The sequence below is a fragment of the Dermacentor albipictus genome, chromosome 7 (assembly GCF_038994185.2).
Source record: "Dermacentor albipictus isolate Rhodes 1998 colony chromosome 7, USDA_Dalb.pri_finalv2, whole genome shotgun sequence".
NCBI lineage: Eukaryota > Metazoa > Arthropoda > Arachnida > Ixodida > Ixodidae > Dermacentor > Dermacentor albipictus.
The window spans coordinates 45023045-45044059 of record NC_091827.1 but is presented as its reverse complement, the minus strand read 5'-3'; the positions used below and the strand labels follow the sequence as shown (position 1 = coordinate 45044059).

The 21015-nt window shown below is 48.0% G+C and overlaps 1 protein-coding gene across 2 annotated transcripts in view; it reads right to left on the bottom strand.

Annotated features, from left to right (window-relative positions):
- LOC139047388 (uncharacterized) overlaps nt 1-21015 on the bottom strand; it is a 34372-nt gene continuing 13357 nt past the window's right edge. For both annotated transcript variants that reach the window (XM_070521214.1, XM_070521213.1), the window contains exons 2-5: nt 6385-6591; nt 4832-5172; nt 3305-3564; nt 1-1897 (exon numbers count right to left, since the gene is read on the bottom strand). In XM_070521214.1, the coding sequence (XP_070377315.1) occupies nt 888-1897; nt 3305-3564; nt 4832-5172; nt 6385-6558 (1785 nt within the window). In that variant the 5' untranslated portion in view covers nt 6559-6591 and the 3' untranslated portion in view covers nt 1-887. The remainder of the gene's footprint in view (nt 1898-3304; nt 3565-4831; nt 5173-6384; nt 6592-21015) is intronic.

The window sequence follows — 21015 nt, the reverse complement described above, 5'->3', positions numbered from 1 at the left end:
TGAGGGAGTGATCAAATGTCTTTATTCAAAACGAAAAAATGAAGGGTGACAAGAATGTACAGATGGAGATTGACATTTAAATACTCAGTAAGTAAGGCCATTCGCTACAACAACTGCAAGAGGTCGCCATATCACCATGACTTTCTTTCTGTGGAGTCTGCGTACGTCTTGGAACAAAATTGTGTAGCTCTGGCACGTTTATTGACAATGCATCATAAATAATGTGTGACATGAGGTAGATAAGAGCATCACAGTGTATCTTTCCGTGTATTTTCTACACGGCCGGTTTAATCCCTGAAGGCATCATGCACAGCCTCAGTTCGTCAGTAGCAAGTGTCACTTTTTGGCATTTCATCACTGTTACTTTGACAATTGCTGAACTTCTTTCGTGCACAGCAAACGACGTTTCTTTCTTTTTCAGCGTGTAAGCTGCAGAGGTAGACATTCTATTGTTATCGCTTTTATCGAATTACGGTGTCTACACTACTTGCCAGACATGCATTTTTTTGTGTTCTAACCATGTTAACTATATTGAGCACAAAAATGAGTTATTAGGTACAGTTCTTTTTTTTTAACGAGCCCTTATCCGTTCCTTGTCCAAATGTATTAAATACAGTGAAAATGTTGTATTACATGTGTCTGAACGACAAAATGCAGGGATCAATCTCTTTTTTAAAATCACAGTGGAGTTTTTGGCAACGAATCGAAGGTATGCTCCTCAATGCCGGATATGGGCTGCAAAACGTTACGACTCCTACACAGGAATCATTGGATCGTGAAAAAGTACAGTCGCGCTTCTCTGTCTGTCCGCAAAGCTTCCGGGTTCACGCGTACGACGGCCTTTTGTGAGACAACTCGCAAGTCCGATCGCACGTCACGATGTTTGGTCAGGCGTCCGCAGCGTTCATCCAGTGCCGGGACCGCTCTATCTCGATGTCTGCATCGTCCAACTCCACCACGAGAGACGTCAGGCTGCTGATGCTGGGCACGGACTCGTCGCTCCCTTCGGAGGACGTGCTGGGACCAGCGCCGCCCGTCTGCCAAGATGGCGGCTCGCGGGCATCGCCATGGACGTCAACCGAGGCCCCGCCTGCCGCAACGGTCGCCGGCGACCACCAGTCCAGATGTTTGACGTCGCTCCCTTCGTAGGAAGCGCTGGCACCAGCGCCGCTCGTCTGCCAAGATGACGGCTCGCGGGCATCGCCATGGACGTCAACCGAGGCCCCGCCTGCCGCAACGGTCGCCGGCGACCACCAGTCCAGATGTTTGACGTCGCTCCCTTCGTAGGAAGCGCTGGCACCAGCGCCGCTCGTCTGCCAAGATGACGGCTCGCGGGCATCGCCATGGACGTCAACCGAGGCCCCGCCTGCCGCAACGGTCGCCGGCGACCACCAGTCCAGATGTTTGACGTCGCTCCCTTCGTAGGAAGCGCTGGCACCAGCGCCGCTCGTCTGCCAAGATGACGGCTCGCGGGCATCGCCATGGACGTCAACCGAGGCCCCGCCTGCCGCAACGGTCGCCGGCGACCACCAGTCCAGCTGTTTGACGTCGCTCCCTTCGTAGGAAGCGCTGGCACCAGCGCCGCTCGTCTGCCAAGATGACGGCTCGCGGGCATCGCCATGGACGTCAACCGAGGCCCCGCCTGCCGCAACGGTCGCCGGCGACCACCAGTCCAGCTGTTTGACGTCGCTCCCTTCGTAGGAAGCGCTGGCACCAGCGCCGCTCGTCTGCCAAGATGACGGCTCGCGGGCATCGCCATGGACGTCAACCGAGGCCCCGCCTGCCGCAACGGTCGCCGGCGACCACCAGTCCAGATGTTGGACGTCGCTCTCCGGTGGCCCCTGAGGAAGCTGCACTTGCGGCCACTGCGGTTGTCCTTGCCACGACGTGCTCGCAGCTAAAATGCAAACGAGACAAAAGAAGACAAAAGATGAAATTGGCAGTTTCGCCCTGAAGGTCCGAAGCGTAGAAAGCGATAGCGACGCTTTTAAGTTCGTGGTTCGAACTCCTCGGACGGTGTTCCGTGTACCGATACACGGGGGGTTGACGCGTTGGCGCAGCACGCAGTACGCGATGCAAACGCGTCTGCGCTGCAGAGACAGTGCCCCGGCAGCTATGCCGGGCGTCTCACAACGGCGGATTAGTGACGAGGGCCACCGCCAGCGGCGTTGCAGACGTCTAAACTCTAATGCTCCTGCATTACTAAACTCGATGGTGCATGCCGACAGAGAGCCGTCGGCGTTTTGTCAGCGCCCAACGAAATGATTAGATCTATAGGTTTAGCTTGACGTCTCGAGACATGCGCCATCAAAGTTGCGATAAAAAATGTTTCATGCATTGAAACACAAAAGTAACTGGCACGCCAATGCATTTCGTCGGAAACTTTGAAAATTATTATCTCCAAATTGGTGTAATCCTAAGAATTGGTTCCAAGTGGATATATGCCTTGTAAGCTCACCGGCTACAATTCGTAGGTTGAAATATATGCGTAAAATAATTAAGTTAAGAAAAGTTAGTTAGCGCAATTTGTTAATTATACAGCTAAGGGTTTTGATTTCTCGTACAAGTAATGGCCGCCTCATCGAATAATTTATATCAAGGGTTAGAATTGTGCCATTTGCCCACGGAGCAAGAAACATTTAGGAGTGGAAACTCCGCTGTTTGTGGCGACCAAAAAAGGTCACAAGCCCGCGGAGCCGTTATCGTGCTGGCGGCGCCTGGCGGCCTGGAAAGAAATTACCGCCGTTGAAAGCGCGCTGGAGCCGCCTGCCCGGGCGCTGCATTTTTTTTTTCGCTGCGGCTTCTACGACGCCCCGCATGGCGCCGCCACTGTATGCGGCCCCGTCGGCGCATACAACAATTGTGACCTTATCTGGTCGCCCGCGCTCGCTCGCGCTGACGGGAGTTTCACCTCCTAAATGTCTTACTCCGTGTATTTGCCACAGGCAGTTTTTAAGAATTTGGCGCAGCTAAGAAAGACCATATATCCCAAACCAAAAGGAAGTGCTGCCCACACACACACACGTGTGTGTGTGTATGTGCGTGTGCGTGAACGATAACAAGGGAAACCGAGGGCCTCGATTTTTTTTTAAGAATCACGACCACAGCCAACAACGAACGATGCCAAAGAAAAGCCCTCATTAATAATGACTAATAATGTAATTAGGCGAAATGCAAATAAGTCCGATTTGTTCCAAGCGGTGACAAACAACGTTACATTCTCTCCAACTACGTGGCACCGGCATTATTTCTTTTTTTTTCAATTATGGCACGAGTTACGTAGGGACACGTGGCATGTACTCACGAGCAGCGACGCCGGACTGTTGGTACTGGACGTAGTCGCGGTCTGATTGGCCCCCGCCGAATGACACGCACGGCGCAGAGTGGCTGAGGGACGAGGTGAGCGGAGGCGGCGGCGGCCTGATCGGATACAGCGACTCGAAGCTGCCGAACTGTCGGTTCCAGGGTGCCGCCACGTTAGGCCTAAGTTCCACCGACGCGGACAGGACTCGCTCGTCGCCGCTGCTCAGCGCGGGAAACGCGGATGACGGTACCGCGCGAGACCTGCACCGTGGCAACGGAAATTAACGGCGCGAAACAGACAGGGACGAAGGAAACGAAGAACACAACACCGGCGCTGACTTACATTTCGCCCCACCACCAAGTCGCGCAAGTCGCGCAAAGCGTCGCAGATTAAAAAAAAAATGGCAGTGCGAAACGCTCGTATAACCGCACTACTTTCCTACAGCTTCCGCGGCGTCGTCTGCTAATTATGTAACATGTATGCATGGTGTCCCCGTATATGGCTCCCGTACAGAGTACACGGCTACCGTAGGGGACCATATACAGGAATGCTACGCCAACCGACGCCACGCGGCGATTGCAAAGTACTTACAGGCCTCCATACGCAATACAGATAAGTCAACAAGGAGGTATAGCAATTTGCTTGAATTGTGGAGAAACTCGACAGATTATCAAGCTTCTTTCATAAAGGCGGCCATCACTCCTATGGAGAGTCGTCTATATACACTTCACATGCCAAGCGCGGAATTCGTGCCATTGGCGGCCCTTCTAGTTGCGTCAATAATTCGCGGTGGCTCGATATATAGTATACCGCCGCCCTATATAGTGCTCGAAACATGCAGTGTCTCCACGCCACCTGGTACCGTGTGGCGACTGCACACATTACCTGTAGGCAGACGAAGTTTGTAATGAAGTGACGAAACATATACTTGAGGTCGGCATAGACGTTTGATATACTCTGAAAACTTGGTTTAAAGCAGTACTGAGATAATATTTTCGATTCGTCACTTTTCTTTTTTTGCGTTAGATGAAAGTGCGGGACGTCGAAACCATTGGGGAATATAGTGGCAGGCCTCAGAGCGCGCTAAATATTATAGTTATATAGCTTTTCTACAGTCAGTTCCGGCTTCGTTTGCCGGGAGATTACTGTGTCCTGACGTCATGACGCGTAGGGGGGTCACGTGGGAGCGACGTTACAGCACTCGCAAACCGTCTCGCGCCTACTACAAAGGCAAACGTCACGATGTCCTGCTCTCCCGTGACCACCCCATGATGTCACCTCCTGGTAAACGGAGCCGGAACTGGCTGTAGAAAAGCTATTAAGTTGTTAAGTGCCCTCTGAGGCTCGTTCGTATTTTTTTCTGGGGTTTAAATATCGAGCACCTTCCAGCGTCGAGGAGTGTATAAAAGGCTTCGCTCGGGTTATAAGATGCCGTCTTGCCTTCTGCTTGAATCTGTGCAGCTGCTTGTAAATTGCGAAGGATTGTATATATACGGGAGCATCCTCGTAGCAATATACAGTACTTACACTCTGCCGTCCCATCGTGGCTGCGGAATCGCGAGGAAGTCGTGTCCTGTGTGAAAAGAACCAAGCGACGGCAGGCTCTGCTGCGGTTGGGTCTCGCTTCCCGCGAGAGTCTGTGACTGCACCGGGAGTCCGGGACAGACGACCGTGGTCGCAGGTGGCACAACCCCAGGCGATGCCAACTGGCGGCCGTCCCCTGTGTCTCGTGGGGAAGCCGATGGTGACGGGTGCGCGTTGGAGCACCCTGGGCACCCTGCCGGTCGCTGTAGGTTGGGCACGTAGCTGTCACCGATAATCTTGATTGCTCGCCGCCGGAGCATGGCACGCTTGTTCTGGAACCACGTCTGCAATAGCCGCCGCCACGTTAGGGTTAGGAGGGCAATGGGATACAAAGATTAGAAAAAATGGGCGATTTGGTGTGGATGCGTTGTTAGGAGAGCGCGAAGGGCACAAAGGCGACAGAAGAAAGCAGATACGAATAGAGAGCGAGTGTTACAGTCGCAGTGCGATATTGTACCGGCCATTTCAGTCAATGGCTTTTGATTGTGTGCAGTCTACCTACAGTGAAGTTTGTTTTTGATGCGAAAACAGCAAATGGCCCATGGAGCGAAAAAGCCGGCGTCTGTAGCAGCGAAGCGGCCCCTAAATTACCATTGGCTGCGACGCCACGTCACAATGTAAGCGCGCCTAGACGGAGCAGAGCGGGCGAACGGAAACGCCTATGCAGCCGCAGAGCGCCAGGTGTTGCGCGAGGGGAGAGGGCACCGCCGCGACGCCACGTCACCCTCGCTCTCGATAGCCGGCACTGCGCTGGGCTTAGCTGCTGCGCGTACCTGCCGGCCTTGGTGGCTGCTGCTGCTTCCTCTGTCTCTCGTCGCGCTGGACGTCGGCGGCATGCGGCGTTGGCCACGCAGGCTGCCGCTGCTTGCTTTCTCGGCCAGCACGCACCGCTATGGCACATCATTCGCAGCGCAAACAGCGTTCATTTGGACATTAATGTTGTCGCATTCACAACTCGTAACAAGAGGAAGCTTTAGCTCGAGTGCTCCTATGTAAATACATGTAAAAGGAGAATTCGTTTTTCTCGGCAACCACTGCACCAAATTTGAGGAGGTCTGTTGCATTGAAAAGACAAACTTAAAATCTAGTGACTGTTGGTTTCGAATTCTTGAGTTAGCTCGTGAATTTTTTAGTAAGAATTGGCAAAAATCTAAAATTCTCAGAAAACGAAACTATCAAGCCTAGAGCTCTGTAGCTCAGCCACTAAAAGTGATAATACAATTCTGTGAATTGCAACTAATAGTACATCTAAAGCGGACAAAATTGATATGTTACACATGAGTATAAAAAAAACGCCTTGAAGGCGTACACCTTCAACGCGTTTGAGGCCCGCCGATAATGTCATCGCGTTGAGAGCCTCTTGCTCGGAACAGTGTGCCGCAAGATGTCGCTGATATACTTCGATTCAGGCAACGATAGAAACTATTTGCCTATTGTGAATCCTGTTACGTCAGTTCTCCTATAGACATCGCGACTCGACGCAAACTGTCGCTTACCCTGGTCTGCTTGGTGGTGATGCCCAGTTGGCCGGCGAGTTGCTGAACCTCCTGACGTTCGATGAACTGCTTGTGGCGGAACACTACTTCCAGCCTGTCCAGCTGGCTGCGGCTGTACTTGGCCCGGGGCACCCGAGTTCCGTCGGCTGCTACTGTTGCCGGTGGAGACGCCATGTTGGTTGTCAGGAGGTCGCAAGGGGGAGCCACCTGAGAGAGAGAGAGGGAGGCGCCGGTTAGTTTACACTCGTAACCACGGGATGGCGTGGTGTACGTCGATACGCTAAAGCCGTACCGACATGACGTCACCGACTTGTATGGGCTTTGAATGAACGCTCCCGAAACACTCAAAGAAATATTAGAGACTTTTAGCGTGTCCGGTATTCGGACAAGCGCGGGCGCTTTTCCGGTTTAGCGGGGGCGTCAACGTGAGCGGCCAGATTGGTGGCGCCAGCTGGTGGCGCAAAGCTCAACCACACAAACACAGAGCTAATTACTGTATTCTGCTTAGCTGCTGGGGTAAATTTTCGACAGTGGCGTAATCGTGTTCACAATTACGCCGCTGCCAAAAATTTGCACGGGTGGCGAAGCAGGATATGGTGAGTTACTTCAGTTTTAGCTATGCGTTTGTCTGGTTGAGCTCTACAACACCAGGCGGCTTCACCGCTCACGTTTACGCCCCGACCATCCGGTAATCCGCCCAAACCGCTCCCGTTTACCGGAGTAGCGTACAAGCTAAATGTCTCTATTGCTGGAAAGCCACGGAGCGCCACAAATATTTTGGTGTAATAGCATTCTTACGGGAGGCGTATGTGCAGTGACGCAATTACCGAGAAAATGGTCACGTGGGAGCAGAACAATAGTGAGATTTTCAGCACTGTCGCCCTCTCCCTGAGTCGTCCGCATTAGGCCTAGCAATGACTGGTAATCGACAAAAATGTCCTTATTTCACCAAGCAAGGTGCACAGTACAATTCCTGATCACAAATGCGCGAGTCCTGATGATATTACGCACTGAGTTAAAGTCGGTACTAGGCGTTTCTGCGAAGACCTTTAACCGATTTTTTTTTACATCACATGTGGCAGATAGCACGATTATAATCCTCGAACTGGATTACTCAAACAGGCGGACATTATCTTCACGAAAAAAATCAAAACGCACAATTCAATAATTAACAAACAATCACTAATTAAGATTTAACTACCGTGCGGCACATAACGTAATTTACAAGTTGTAGCCGGGGAGTTCTCAAGGCTGATTCACTTGCAAAGAATTCGCAGGATGACATTAGTCTTTAGATATTACCTAAATCCCCGAACTTCGCGAAGAAATACATTGGTGGTTCAGTTACTTCTGTGCTTCGGAGTGTAAAACGGTGTTTTGTTAAATAAAGTAAGTGAAACGACGTTGCATTTTTACCGCAAGTATGATGGTGTACAGCTCGATAATGGTGTCGCCAACATAATTATTTTCAAGTGGTTATGCCTTGCGGTCTAGCAGGCTACAAATTCTAAATTGCAGCGTGTGCCGTAAGGTAATCAGTTAAAATCCCATGTGACTTTTTTTTAATTCGACGATTAGGCATTTATATTTATTATGCAAGTAGTGTTCGCCTCTTCGAGGGGACCATCTCACGAACTAAAATTGTGCTATCAACTACAGATGATCTTTAAAATAAATGCTTATAGTGGTAGCAGAAATACTTGGTATATGTATATAGATTACATTATTAATTTGATATTTAGGAGCGCTGTTTCCGCAGGGGCACTTGAAGGAAGCAATAGCATCCTATTCTTCAAAAAAGTTGGGAGTAGTGAACAGAATTGAATCGATCATATTCTTGGAAAAAAGAAACATACAAGAAAGGAGTAATCACTATAAACAGTTTGCACTTTTTACATGCATAACTACTTTACAGATACTTGCCGAGAATGAAAGGCCTAACTATAGGCCTATCTTTATAACCCTCTCATTAAAAAAATATAGGTTGCATAAAAGCTTATTGAATCCCATATCTTTATACTTACTTGGAAAATTTCAGTTCGCTAATGACAAGACAGCGTGGTTTTCGTAATGAACACTCAAGGAATACCGCCGTGATGGAAGCATTAAAACTGATACTGAAGATGGGAAATTAGTTGAATCAAACAACTCAAGTCATGAACCCACCATCCCAAATGCGTACGCTTCTGTAGTTGAATCAGTTTTTATTAATTTCACTAAAGCGTCCGACTCAAATAATAATTGTGGTGAGTAAGCTCACGTACTCCTTTACGAAACTGCCGCATCCTCCCCCCACCCCTTTAGAATTAAATATACGAAGTTACGTTCAAAACAGGCATGCATATCGGGAATAATGTCTGACACCAAACACAATATCGGCGTTAAGCAAGGTTCAATTCTTGGCTCGATATTGTGTTCAATTTACTTTAGCGTCTTGCCTAACTCGCAACTTCGCCTGTAGCGAACGTCCCCACCATGTTCTATTTCGCCTATGACATAAGCGAACTTACAAACGGGCTCATTGACAATATATTGTCGAACTCTATCGAAGGTGCGATGTAGATAATGTGATGATAAAATCGCAGCAAAACAAAGCACAGGGTGTTTTCTCCAGGCTATAGGAAGACAACTAACATTTCTCCAATATATTTTACCTCGTTTCCTATTTGACTACGAATGAGTGCACCTTGGTGTCATTTTAGCGTAGCAGTTAAAGGCGACATTAATATTTTAAGGGAGCACACATTACAAAGCCACATTATTTACAGCATATCGTCTTGGGGCCTTACCTAATGTTATCATTAACTCCTCTTCAGCTGGTTCAAGATCGGTAATTTCGTGTTATTACAGTTTATTGTTTTAATGCACGCATGAGCCCAATTTTCTACAAGTTTATATATATTACCCATAAAATAACTCTTTTACAAACAATATTTCTACTATAACTTCTTGCGTGACATAAGATCCTAGTCTACGGTTCTTTTATTGGACGGAATATATACGTAGTCGACGCAAATGATATAGGATTTGCTTTAATTTATAATGTGTTATCTCCTATAGCCCACAACCGCTTTAGAGAGCAGCCTGTCGGTGTTTCCGGATTGGAGCTGAGGACATATTAAATGGATGTCACCGCTTTGCGAGTGTATTTCGTTTATAGATATATCATATATATAAGCGACACGTTCTTACGCATCACTGGTCTGACTTTCTTTCACTACACTTATCTATAACTAATTTTCTGTCAATGTTAGTGCAACTGCTCGCATGCTAATCATATTCACACGTTTCACAGGGTGTCTACTAAGTTAACATTTCCAAATTCCCTGAGTTTTCCAGGTTTTCCCTGAGCACCTTTGCGAAATTCCCTGAATGAGCCAGAACTTTGTTTTATGTCAAGACAGGCTGACACCATGTTGCCCGATGCTGTCACTGTCTAGTAAGCATGCTGAAACAAAAAATTACTTAATCCAGTTTGAATAGTAAGGAGTAATATCTATTTTATTTAAAAAGAAAACAGAAGGAAGGTGTTAGTGAAATGCACAGCGAAAGAAATGGTAAAGCCCATTCCAAATTGAGTCGAACATTTTAAAATACGAATGAAAAGGAGATGCATACATAAGTAAATATTTTTTAATATCAGCTATTTCTATCAACTGATAGCAAGCTCATCTGTATGAGGTCCTGAACATTGTCACAACTAAGATTCTCTCTCAGCAGCTGGGAAGTCAACCTCAACTGTCCTGACATACTCTCAGCCCGTACAAAACATCTCAGTGTTGGGTTTCACTGCTTAAACAATTTATTTTGGTTTGGATGAGGGCCACCTGTGTCTCAGCGTCAGTCAACACTTAGTTTTTTTTAGCTCAAGCTCCTTCAAAAAGGCGGCGGCACCCTTCCTTTCCCGTTAATTCCTCAGTGCGTCGGTCCTTTCTGTTCTCATCCTCCTTCTACCACGCTTTCACCACATGGATCATCTGAAGCATCCTCTTGGTCAGTTGTACAGTCAACATTTGATTTTTCGGACTTCCGAGGGGCCGCAAAAAAATTGAAAAAGAACGGACAGTCTGAAAAAAATTAATGCATGTCTTTAACTGTCTGTAAGGGCTAAAATTACCACAGGCACGTCTGAAAAAGCTCTGAAGGCCTGCCAGTGCGCTTACTAGGCATATCAGGGCTTGTACTGTGACAGGAGACGGGGTGCACGCATGTGTATTTAAGGAATACATACTGTGTCCCGTGACAATTGCCCCCTTCCAACGCTTGTTATGCTTCGCCGACTAACAATAGTGTACTGAGGCGAAGCTAACTTTCGGAGACTGTCATTACACAACGCGCTGTGCTCTGCGAGCTTCAAAGCCAATCGCGAGGTTTACAAAGGCGGAGTCGGTGCCATTGGTGATAGCGGCGAATTCTTTCAATGAAAAACACGGCACCGCACGGCAAGAAGCTTCATAGCGAACATAGAAGCAGCTAGGCCTAACGTTGCCGCGGTGGTGGTTACGGCTGCCAGCGGATCTGCCTCCGAGAGTGCCGGTTCGAGGCGGCGAGATAATCAATATAGCGCGGTGGCGGCTTTGATAAATGCCATTTCATACCTGCAGTCAGGGCAATATACATTGACTATATGGAGTACGTGGTGGTGCCGCAAAACCGTGCAAAATATCGGGCATGGTCCGAAAAATCGGGCGTCTAGAAAATCGGTCGTTAACTACTCTGGCAATACATCGTACCGATGACACGGCGTCAATGACGATTCGTTGCGATTCCTCTGTTACTGGAGCCAGCATTAACACGACTTTCGTTCCCTTTCAATAAAGTTACAGCTAATTTTACCTGATAGAAGCACAAATTCCCTGAGTTTTCCCTGAGTTTTTCCAGACTGTTCAAATTCCCTGAGAATTCCCGGTTTTCCCGGTTTTCCTGGTTGGTAGACATCCTGGTTTCACCTATACAGTAATAACAAGATCGAGGTCCCATTTCAGTAATGCGGTCTGGGACATCTTTCTGTGTACTTCTGTAATATGTCCAAATGTATACAAAGACTAGCAAGACATTTACTACTACTACTACTACTACTACTACTACTACTACTACTACTACTACTACTACTACTACTACTACTACTACTACTACTACTACTACTACTACTACTAATAATAATAATAATAATAATAATGACGACAATGTTTACAAAACCGTAAGAAAATCGATATCGCAATTATGCAAACTGCATCTATTATAAATATCTGACGCGGAAAATCTTTGAAACGCGTTTCCAGTTTATGCCTGCAACTGGTTACATAGATTACGCGGATTTCGCAAAAGCCCTTCTCACAAATTAGTGGTACACCAGTTTCGTCCGCGTCATGGATGTCTCACAATATATGCGGTTTCTAGTAATCTGATACCGTTTCTTTCATGCGAAACATTCTTCGCTTCTTTCCAGGCACTTTGCGGTATGTGGATTGGTATAGGCTACTGTCGGACCTCTTCGACAAAAAGGAATGCGTGGCCGCCGGTGGGATCTAACCTCTGACAGCAGCCATGCTGGAAGAAAATAAACTATAGGAACGAGAGAGCATTAAACGTAACCAGACCACATATCATACTGACCGCAAATAACGGCGGGGACGGTCTTTATTTGCGGTCAATATGGTATGCAGTAAACACCAACTAGACCAAACTGAAGTTCTTCTGTGACCAGACCAGCCTCGGTAAACGAACACTGTGTTAAGCCATTCCCTTCGTTTTTTTTACCCTCGCTGTGTTGATAGTCCAACACGTGACCTCAGAGACTTAGCGTATTGGCCAGGAATGTTTGGTTCCCGGTAGTGTTTAACCGATGCGCACTTGTTCGGGGCCGCCATGGATATGGTGGCTACCATAGCCATGGAGGAAGGAAACTGAGGAGAGGCACTACCCCCTCCGCGCGCTAGGAGAAAAGTGTGCAGGAAATGACGTAGTAGGTTCTACTCTTTTTTGCTGTTTTTTTATTTCTTTGCTGTAGCGACCACGCCTTTCGGGCCACAATGGCGGCTTTTTTATGGTTATGTGCGAGTTCTGTGCGCTCACACGTGCTGCTCCGTAAGTTTCGTACCGTGGCAAAGGCGCCGTGCGGGCAGATTTGCGTTGGTCTCCGTGTTTTGTTGCGCTGCGTTATCTGGACCGTGCTCTAGCGGATGTTGCTGTGGCCAGGTGGGACAGGAGGAACTAAGGTTCGTGAAATGAACGCGCATGCAACGCTGTACGCAACGTACCGCGCCACGGCAATGGCTACGGACGAAGGAATTATATCCGCGGGAAATGTTGCCCTCTATCGCGGCATCATGCTAACGTGCTAACGATTGTTTAGTATTGCTGCGGAGTGCGTGGGTCCGAGAAGCACGGTTGCGCGCAGCGCGGCGTGGTTTCGCGAGAAATGTAAACAAGAGAGGGGAGCTGGCCCGATAGGCGGAGCAACGCCATGAGCAACGCCAACTTCCGGCTTCACTTTAGCTTCACAAAGAGTGACGTCAGGGCCTATCCTTAGTTTCCTTCCTCCGTGGGGGCCGCCCTGCCGTCGCTCTGCCTGCGGAGCGGGAGCGCTGTAACCCATACCGCGCGCTATGACGTGTTGATCACACGTTGGGCCGACGCGTCTGGCTTCAATCACTGTTGCACAACTGCTCCCTTTGAGTTATTTTCCTCGTCTATTAAAGCAGCGCGACGCTCAAAGCACTAGGCCAGTGCCGCAAGCGTACTTCTCTCTCGTGGCCACGCCAACTTGGAAACGTCTGATGATGATAGCGATCTAAAGAAAGGAAAGGCGCTTGATTGTGCAACCCGTGAGGGAGCGCGGCGAAGCGTGGTCGGGGGAGAGGGAGTGGGAAGTGAAAGATGGCGCGACTGTCACGTGCCAGTTCGTGGCATTCTTCCCTGGTGATAGCGCTTTGCGACGCCGTCTTTGACTGCACTGTCTTCGGGATCGGCCCGCAGTTTTCGCCATATGGATGTCTCCAAAGTTTGCGCGAGCAGTACGCTTATAATGCTATTGCACATTAAAAAGAATCCATGCCCTACACAAAGGGTACATTTAAACTTTCCTTTTATTATTGTTTTAATGGGGGACGAGCACTCGACGATAACGTGTTGCAGTCCGCCTCTAACTTGCATCGTCTTTTTAGCAAACGAGCTCAAATATTACGGCCCGTTCTTCAAGTCAATTCTCGTGTAACAAGTCGAACATGATACAGAGTTCGTGCGCAGAGAGCATCAGCCACACCGGACTGGAGCGAGTACAGGAACACAGGACACCGAGCGCGAACTGTCAACTGTTTACTTTTAAGAAACTATATGGAGAATATATATGTCGCCCAATCGAATGCACAAAAATGCCTATCCACGTCATCGATTGTCACTGATTATGCTAATTTCTCTCTCTCTGTTTTCTTCTTTACAGCGAAGCTGCTAGCCAGGCACTTAGGGCACATTCACACCAGCGACTTGAGGAGGTCGCGCGACCGTTTGCGACTCGCAATCAAAAAGCGACCGAAGGCGACTGATGTTCACACCGGCAAGTCCGGCTGAGCGCGACCCGCAAGTCGCAATCCCGGAGATTATCGTTCTCAGCGAGAACTCTCGGAATCTACGCGGAATTTGAACGCGACGCCGGAGGAGGCCGGATGTAGACACACGAAGGATCACTTCCGGTGCGCCGCTGATTGGTTTATCAGTTTTGCGACCACGGACGCGCGACTGAAAAATCGCGCAGAGAGCGACTGGCCCGAAATGGTCGCTTTTCAAGAAAGGCGACCGTTTGCGACCATTTGCGACTGGTCGCTTTGCGACCAACTTGGTCGTGCGACCACTGTCAGTCGCCGGTGTGAATGAGCCCTTAGTGTCCATTAGCATCCGGCATTTTTAGCGCCCGCGTCTGTCATCAAAAATGGGAGCCGACCCCGGCGGCAGTGCCGGGCCAGGAGCTGCAGTGGGCTCGCACCGCCTTAAGGCAGAGGCTTCGAGCACTCAGCGAAGTGAAGCGAACAGTGCATATATTTTTTGGAATCACGCATACAACATGCAGAACAGCACGCGTTTCAATGAAGAACAAGATCGAAACAAGCATCCGAACCGCATAATTGATGATAAGCGGCTCGTGATAGCAACGCGAAACACGTAGCGCTCTCCGCATACGTTGTTGCGGCTATAGGGCGGCGTTCAGAGCGTGGAATGCGCGAAGCCCATCGACTACTACGTCAGGTTGTAGAGAATAAAGGAGAAAGGGTTTCTTAGCTCAGTTACACGGCTCCAGTACGGAAGCTCACTTCATGCAGGAGCAAGCTAAACGTCTCAGTTCACATCAGGACCCTCTGTCCACACTCTCGAAAAGTCTCAGCTTTTTATCCCGTCCTCTTCCCTGGGTGAGTCGACTGGGGAATCAGAAGACTGCCCAGCAGCAAATCACCATCGTCGACTCAGTTGCGCTCATGCTATCCATAACCCGCAGTAACTCCACCTCGAAGAAACAGGTTTGGAATTTGTGGAAGAAAGAAAGCATCCGGCGACACCTGGTTCGTTCGTCGTTGCCCACCCCGTCCTTCGCTCAGTCTGCCAGGTGAAGGGCGGGCTGAAGGGCGTCTAATTAAGTACGCTTATCCATTCGTTATCACGGTTCCCTCCCGTTCATCCTTTTCTCCGGTTTCAAGGCAATAATGGGGTGAGCGCTTTTAGTCATTGTCCACGCCACGCCGTTAGGAGGTGCGTTGGTTTGACACGTGGCAAACTTTCAATCAACGCCCTCGGTGGTGTTGAGACGCAACAATGTTCTCACGGTTTAAGATTACTGCTGCTGAAGCTGCCGGGGCGACGGCAGCTTGCGAGGTGGGGTGTGACGTCCCTAGCCTTTCGTATATGAGATTACAAGCATCGCAACTGATTTCAATGTTGTTGCAGCACCGCTATGTCCAACGGCGTGCTGTCCAAATCAAAATTACTACCATTACACTAAAGTAATAAAGCGTTGCATACCCTACCTCATCATTTGTAGTGGTACGGTTTTGGACGGCGTCGCTATACATCCACTTTCGCATAGCCGGGATGGCGAGTCAAATTTTTTCCTTCTTTTTTTTTGTCTCAGTGCTCGGTGTCCTGTGTTTGTGTACTCGCTCAGGTCTGGCCCTTTCGTTGTTTTTAGTGCACGAACTCTGGTATATGTTCAACCAACTACTCCACTGCCACATTTTTCTTGAATATTATGCAGAATAACTTAAATATGTTCATTGTGTTAGGATATCAATTACGAATATTTTTTTTGATTTGGTTAAAAAACACTTTCCAGAAACATTTTTGGGGGGCACGCAGCTGAAGTATGTTCTACTTATTTTAGTTACACTTGGCTTTCTTCTGAGCCATAACTAGAATAGCGGATGCTATCATTCCTTCGAAAACATTTCTAAAATGTAGACATAAACTCCGACCCATATTTTCATATATGGACTTACGTAAAACGAGAACTCTTAAGAAATCATGCTTATATTGGTTTGGTAGGCACGACAGTTATGCTGGAACAAAAATTTCTCCTTTCCCGTGTACTTAGATATAGGACCTCGTTTTCCACCGTCATCACTTCGAAACAGTTAATTAACTTCAGAACAACATCTCGCACACTGTAGCACGCTAGCGGCAGCTCCAACAGATGGACAGAAATCGCGCAGAACTTCAAAAACAAATTAAATAAAAGAAATATAAAACGGAGATTAGGTAAGTTCTTTAGGGAAATATAGGGCAACAGAAAAAAATAAACAAATAATGAGCTGCCTGACTTACGCGAAGGTGCAATGAACGACGCGTGAAGCAGACGACGACTTAAAGTGCCCAGACGAATCGAGCTGGTTTTCCATGCAGACGACCGTTTCGAGCAGACGATTTCACACGGGCAGAGTTATGGAAGCAGACGGCAACGATTCCCAGCCTTGGCACCGCTGGGCGGTGGAGGCGGAATTTGGGAAAAACTGTCTTGTTTCTCGCGTTTCATTTTGTCGCCGTCTATACGCGTGTCACAAGGGAAAATAGAAGTATTCCATGGGAGCGAATGGACCATGTTTTGGCTCCTCAAGACGACACAGGAACACGATATAGCGTAAGAGGAGAAGAGGGATAAACAAACTATCAGGAACGCGTATCTTCCCTCATTTCCTCGCTTGCCTCGGAAGCGGCCACCATTTACGCAGAATAGCAAGCCAATGAAAAAAATAGAAGCCAATGCACATAACACAGCACATTGACGTCAGTACTGCGTCACGTTCTGCAAACGAGGCTTGAACCAAGCGGAAACTATATCAGAGGACAGAAATTTGTTTCGCGCGGTTTGCTCGCGTTAGCGCCTCGGGGCAGCCACTGATGGTATATCCACGAGCGAGACCTTGCATATCATTTATGATGCGCGTCGTCTACAATCCTTTTCAAAGCTAAGGGCACATTCACACCGGCGACTTGAGGAGGTCGCGCGACCAAGTTGGTCGCTTTGCGACCAGTCGCAAATGGTCGCAAACGGTCGCCTTTCTCGAAAAGCGACCATTTTGGGCGAGTCGCACTCTCCGCGATTTTTCAGTCGCGCGACCGTGGTCGCAAAACTGATAAACCAATCAGCGGCGCACCGCAAGTGATCTTTCGTGTGTCTACATCCGGCCTCCTCCTGCGTCGCATTCAAATTCCGCGTAGATTCCGAGAGTTCTCGCTGAGAACGATAATCTCCGCGAGATTGCGACTTGCGGGTCGCGCTCAGCCGGGCTTGCCGGTACTTGAGGTTGGTTGTCGTGAAAAGTGCCACCGACTTTATATATATGCCTCGTCACAGGCGACAAAAAAGTACCCGTGATTAAGTGCATGCGCTTTCGAATACGGTGAGTTGACATTAAAGAGTTTTAGGTTAGGAAACGCAAGCGGCTTGCGTCCCTAATCTAAAACTATCTATTAAAATTCAGGATGTAGCGTTAACAAGCCAACCTGCCACGCAGTGTTAAGCCTTCACTATGTGTTCAGGCAAATAGAACTGTTTTTTTACCGCTTGGAATATGAGGAGAGGGTTACTTCTTCCACGAATGTGCTGGCTTCAGCGTCAAGCCTAGATATTTAGGAGGGAGCTCCAGCTCGAGGTCAACTCCGATTTACCTATTCAAGCAGATGTAAAAACGCAGTTCATGATACAACCGGTTGAGCGATTTGAATGAAGCTTCTTGCACCTGAGAGAGATGGCGGAATTCCAGCGACTCTAGGAAGTAGAATTTTAATTTCAAACCTCGAATATTTTACGAAAATTCTCGAAAGTCGGAAAGTCGCAAAATAAATAAAAATAGGAGCACGCAGTTTACAACTCCGAAACTATGCTCCGAAAACATATGTCGGAGTTTTGTATAAGCCTCAACTGTTAAAGTATCTCAGCTGGACAAGTGTGATGTATGAATATGCTGCTTGCGTTACAATGTTTAAGAGAATTTCACAAAAGGCCCTACTCACAAATTAGGGGTATACCTCAAAGCGGCTTGCAATGCATAATTTTTTTTTACCGCTTTAGATTTATTATGAGGTGCAGTTTACAGCATTGTGATGCCTTCATTTATTCATGTGTTGCAGAGCAGCAAACTTGCTAATATTGTTTTTAGAAGCTTTGCAGTTTTCAGGAATATTGCTAAAAAAACAAAACAAAACAACGATGACATAAATTGAAAGCGTACTCCTTATCGTTAATGGATTAATAACTACTTCGCTTAAACGTAACAAACATGGTGTGGTTGGCGAGAAAAAAATCGATTTCTCCGTTCTCAGGCATGCATATAGGTAGGAGCTCCTGACATAAAGCTTCCCAATAAAGGAAAAAAAAAATGTTCTTCACGTTAGTAACACGCCAGTCGGTTATAAAAACCAACTGGAACAGCGTCTAAGCCCCCAAGCTGTTTTCGGGTCCGAGGAGGATATGCGTATATACTATAAAGCCGGAAGAAAAAGTTCATTGACTGGAAAAGGCAGAGAAGTCGGCCGGAAATATGTATGTAAAATAAAGGTGGCCTTTAATAATAAACGACCATACACAGCCTTTCGTAATTTCGAAAGCAAAGCGGCAAGACGAAGCAATACGGAAGATGGATAAATGTAACAAGTTCTGGACGAAAAAAAAACAGCCTGGCAGGGCAGTCGAATTATGCATATATATATTTTTCCAAGTGGCTTTTGCTTGATGTGCGGCCCTGTGAAAGTTCTGCATTGTCTATCCCGTGGGAGGGGATAAGAGTCTTCCTCAATCGTCGACGACAGCATACTTGCGAAATTACTGCCAGCAAACACGAGAATGTAAACGCGGTCATGGGTCCCTCGACGTAGCCTAATCAGCGCACGTACATATACCGCTGGGAAAACTTGTTTTCCAACCCCGTGACGAAGCGCGACGTTTCCGATTCCAGAGCTGGAAGTCGCGCTGCGAATTTCTCAAATTGTCCCTTCTCAATACGGGCTTCGACCAGTGTGGCACCGGGGGTTGAAAGGTCGAGGGCGCGGCGTATTGTTCTCCGCACACAGTAGACTTAGTGACCCCGTGTGGCCAGAGGGTGGCTAGGGTGCTTCGATGCGCGCCCCCTCTCGCACGGCGGCGGAGGGGAGCGCTAAAGCTTTAGGGAAGCGGGCGCATCTGAGGCCCCCTAGCGGTGGCTTTCCAGGAAGGGCCGAAACCGCTCTCGCACCCCCCCCCCCCCCCCGTCTGCATGAACACAGAATAGCGCACTGAACCAGTGGCAGAGAGTGGACACGACACCAGAGTGTATCGTTACTAACGCTGAACGTGGGCTATAGTTGGCTACTGTGTTTCAGTATGATGTGTCTATACTGTCGCGTGCAATACTAGCTGCAACCCGGTGCCCGTGGTCGAAGGGGCCCCGTGACAGCGCGGGGTCAACCACGTAGAAAAATATCGAAGAACACCGCGTCAATTACTGGTATACTTAATAAAGGCACATTTTTTTTTCTGCGTGTCGGCCTCTGCCACGCACCCAGGGGGCACCTTTCGTCATGGCGACGGCGTTGCAGTTCATAATGCACGCGACTGTACCTATCCTACACGGGCCATGTTCTAGCGTGCACGTATGTAATAATTTGAAAAAATGAAGAAAGAAAATATACGTTGTTACAGCGTTAAAGAGGAGACGCATACAGTAAACGCGAACTGCACAAAGAGAGGCGCGTGTAACCGCCGCAACTGCGTGGAAGAAATATACGCGCGGTTGGCAACAGCGCGTCTCAATGGCGTCACATTTGCATATAAGCGAAAAGAACAAACGGCTCACGGTTACTGAGACCCGTGGAAACGATCGCCGCATTACGCGTATTATTGACGGAGCACGCTTGGCTAACCTACACTTATTTTTTTATTTCGTGTCGTCACCACACAAGTTTCGCCATGTGTGCATGTGACAAGATCCTTTACAAGTTTGTTCCTCCTGCACTTTGTGGAACCTAAGTATAGACCGAGATTAATATGTTCCACACACACAGCCAAAACGTACGCGATTAAGAATGATACACGGCAATGCCAGTAAACCAAGCAAGGGGAACATATTCGCACGTATAGACGTACGTTCTACTTACTTAGTTAAACATGCGTGGAACGACGTCAGGAGCCTGTAGCCCACGTGACTTCGACCGACCACAGCTGGCAAGAGTGGTCAATGCCAACTATGCCGCTGATCCGTTTATACGAAAAACAACCGCGGAAGTTGGCGGTCAACGACCTAAACGTCGGCAGGTCCGATGTGGTCGCGAATTCGGTTCACGGATGCGGTGGACGCATTACGGCGGCATAGAAACGCAGGCAACAGTTTGTTATATCTTGAATGCGCCTTTAAGAGGTCCTAAATATAAATGACAAACTGGAGACCTTAACTATGTTCGCCAGAAGGTGCCTAGATAAATGAGTTTCAAGGTAGCGCCATTATTTCACCTCGCCGACGACCTCCTCATCATCCCGCTCTCCCGCCATTGCCGGTGCGTGATTGGCTGAGTGCGGTCACGTGGCACGGCAAAAAAGTGCCTTTTTTTTCACGCAGCATGGTTTACGCCAACACGCGCATGAACAAGGATTTACTGCATGGAATACACGCTTCAAAACGAGTATCGATAACCGATGCGTAGTGCGACGCAAACTAGAAGCTATTTGTTATATTTGCACGTGTGTTGAGAGATTCGAAACATTTTTTGGGGCACTGGCAGCGTTCCATGTAGGAGAAGGATTAGAGGAGGAGAACAAAGGAAGAATGAAACATATCTAGGGACCTTAGTTGTTAGATAATTTAAAGAAAAAGAAAAAGAAAGTTAAAGAAGAAACCCTCGCGTATTTAACATGGTCGTTAAAGCACCTCAGGTGGTCAAAATTTAAATGGAGCTTCATTAATCATTAAAAAAAAAAGAAAACGAAATGGTCAACCAAGTGTCCACGCTAAAGCAGACAACGTCAAAGTTATATGGTGGTTCGTTCAACTGCTTTAAAGTTTGCACAATAGAGCAAGGAGAGCAGAGAGAACAGAGCACTAACTTCCAACAGTTCATTTTCTTTTCAGAAAGCATAGCAAGTTTTATTATGGAGTATTAACTTGCTGTTATATTATA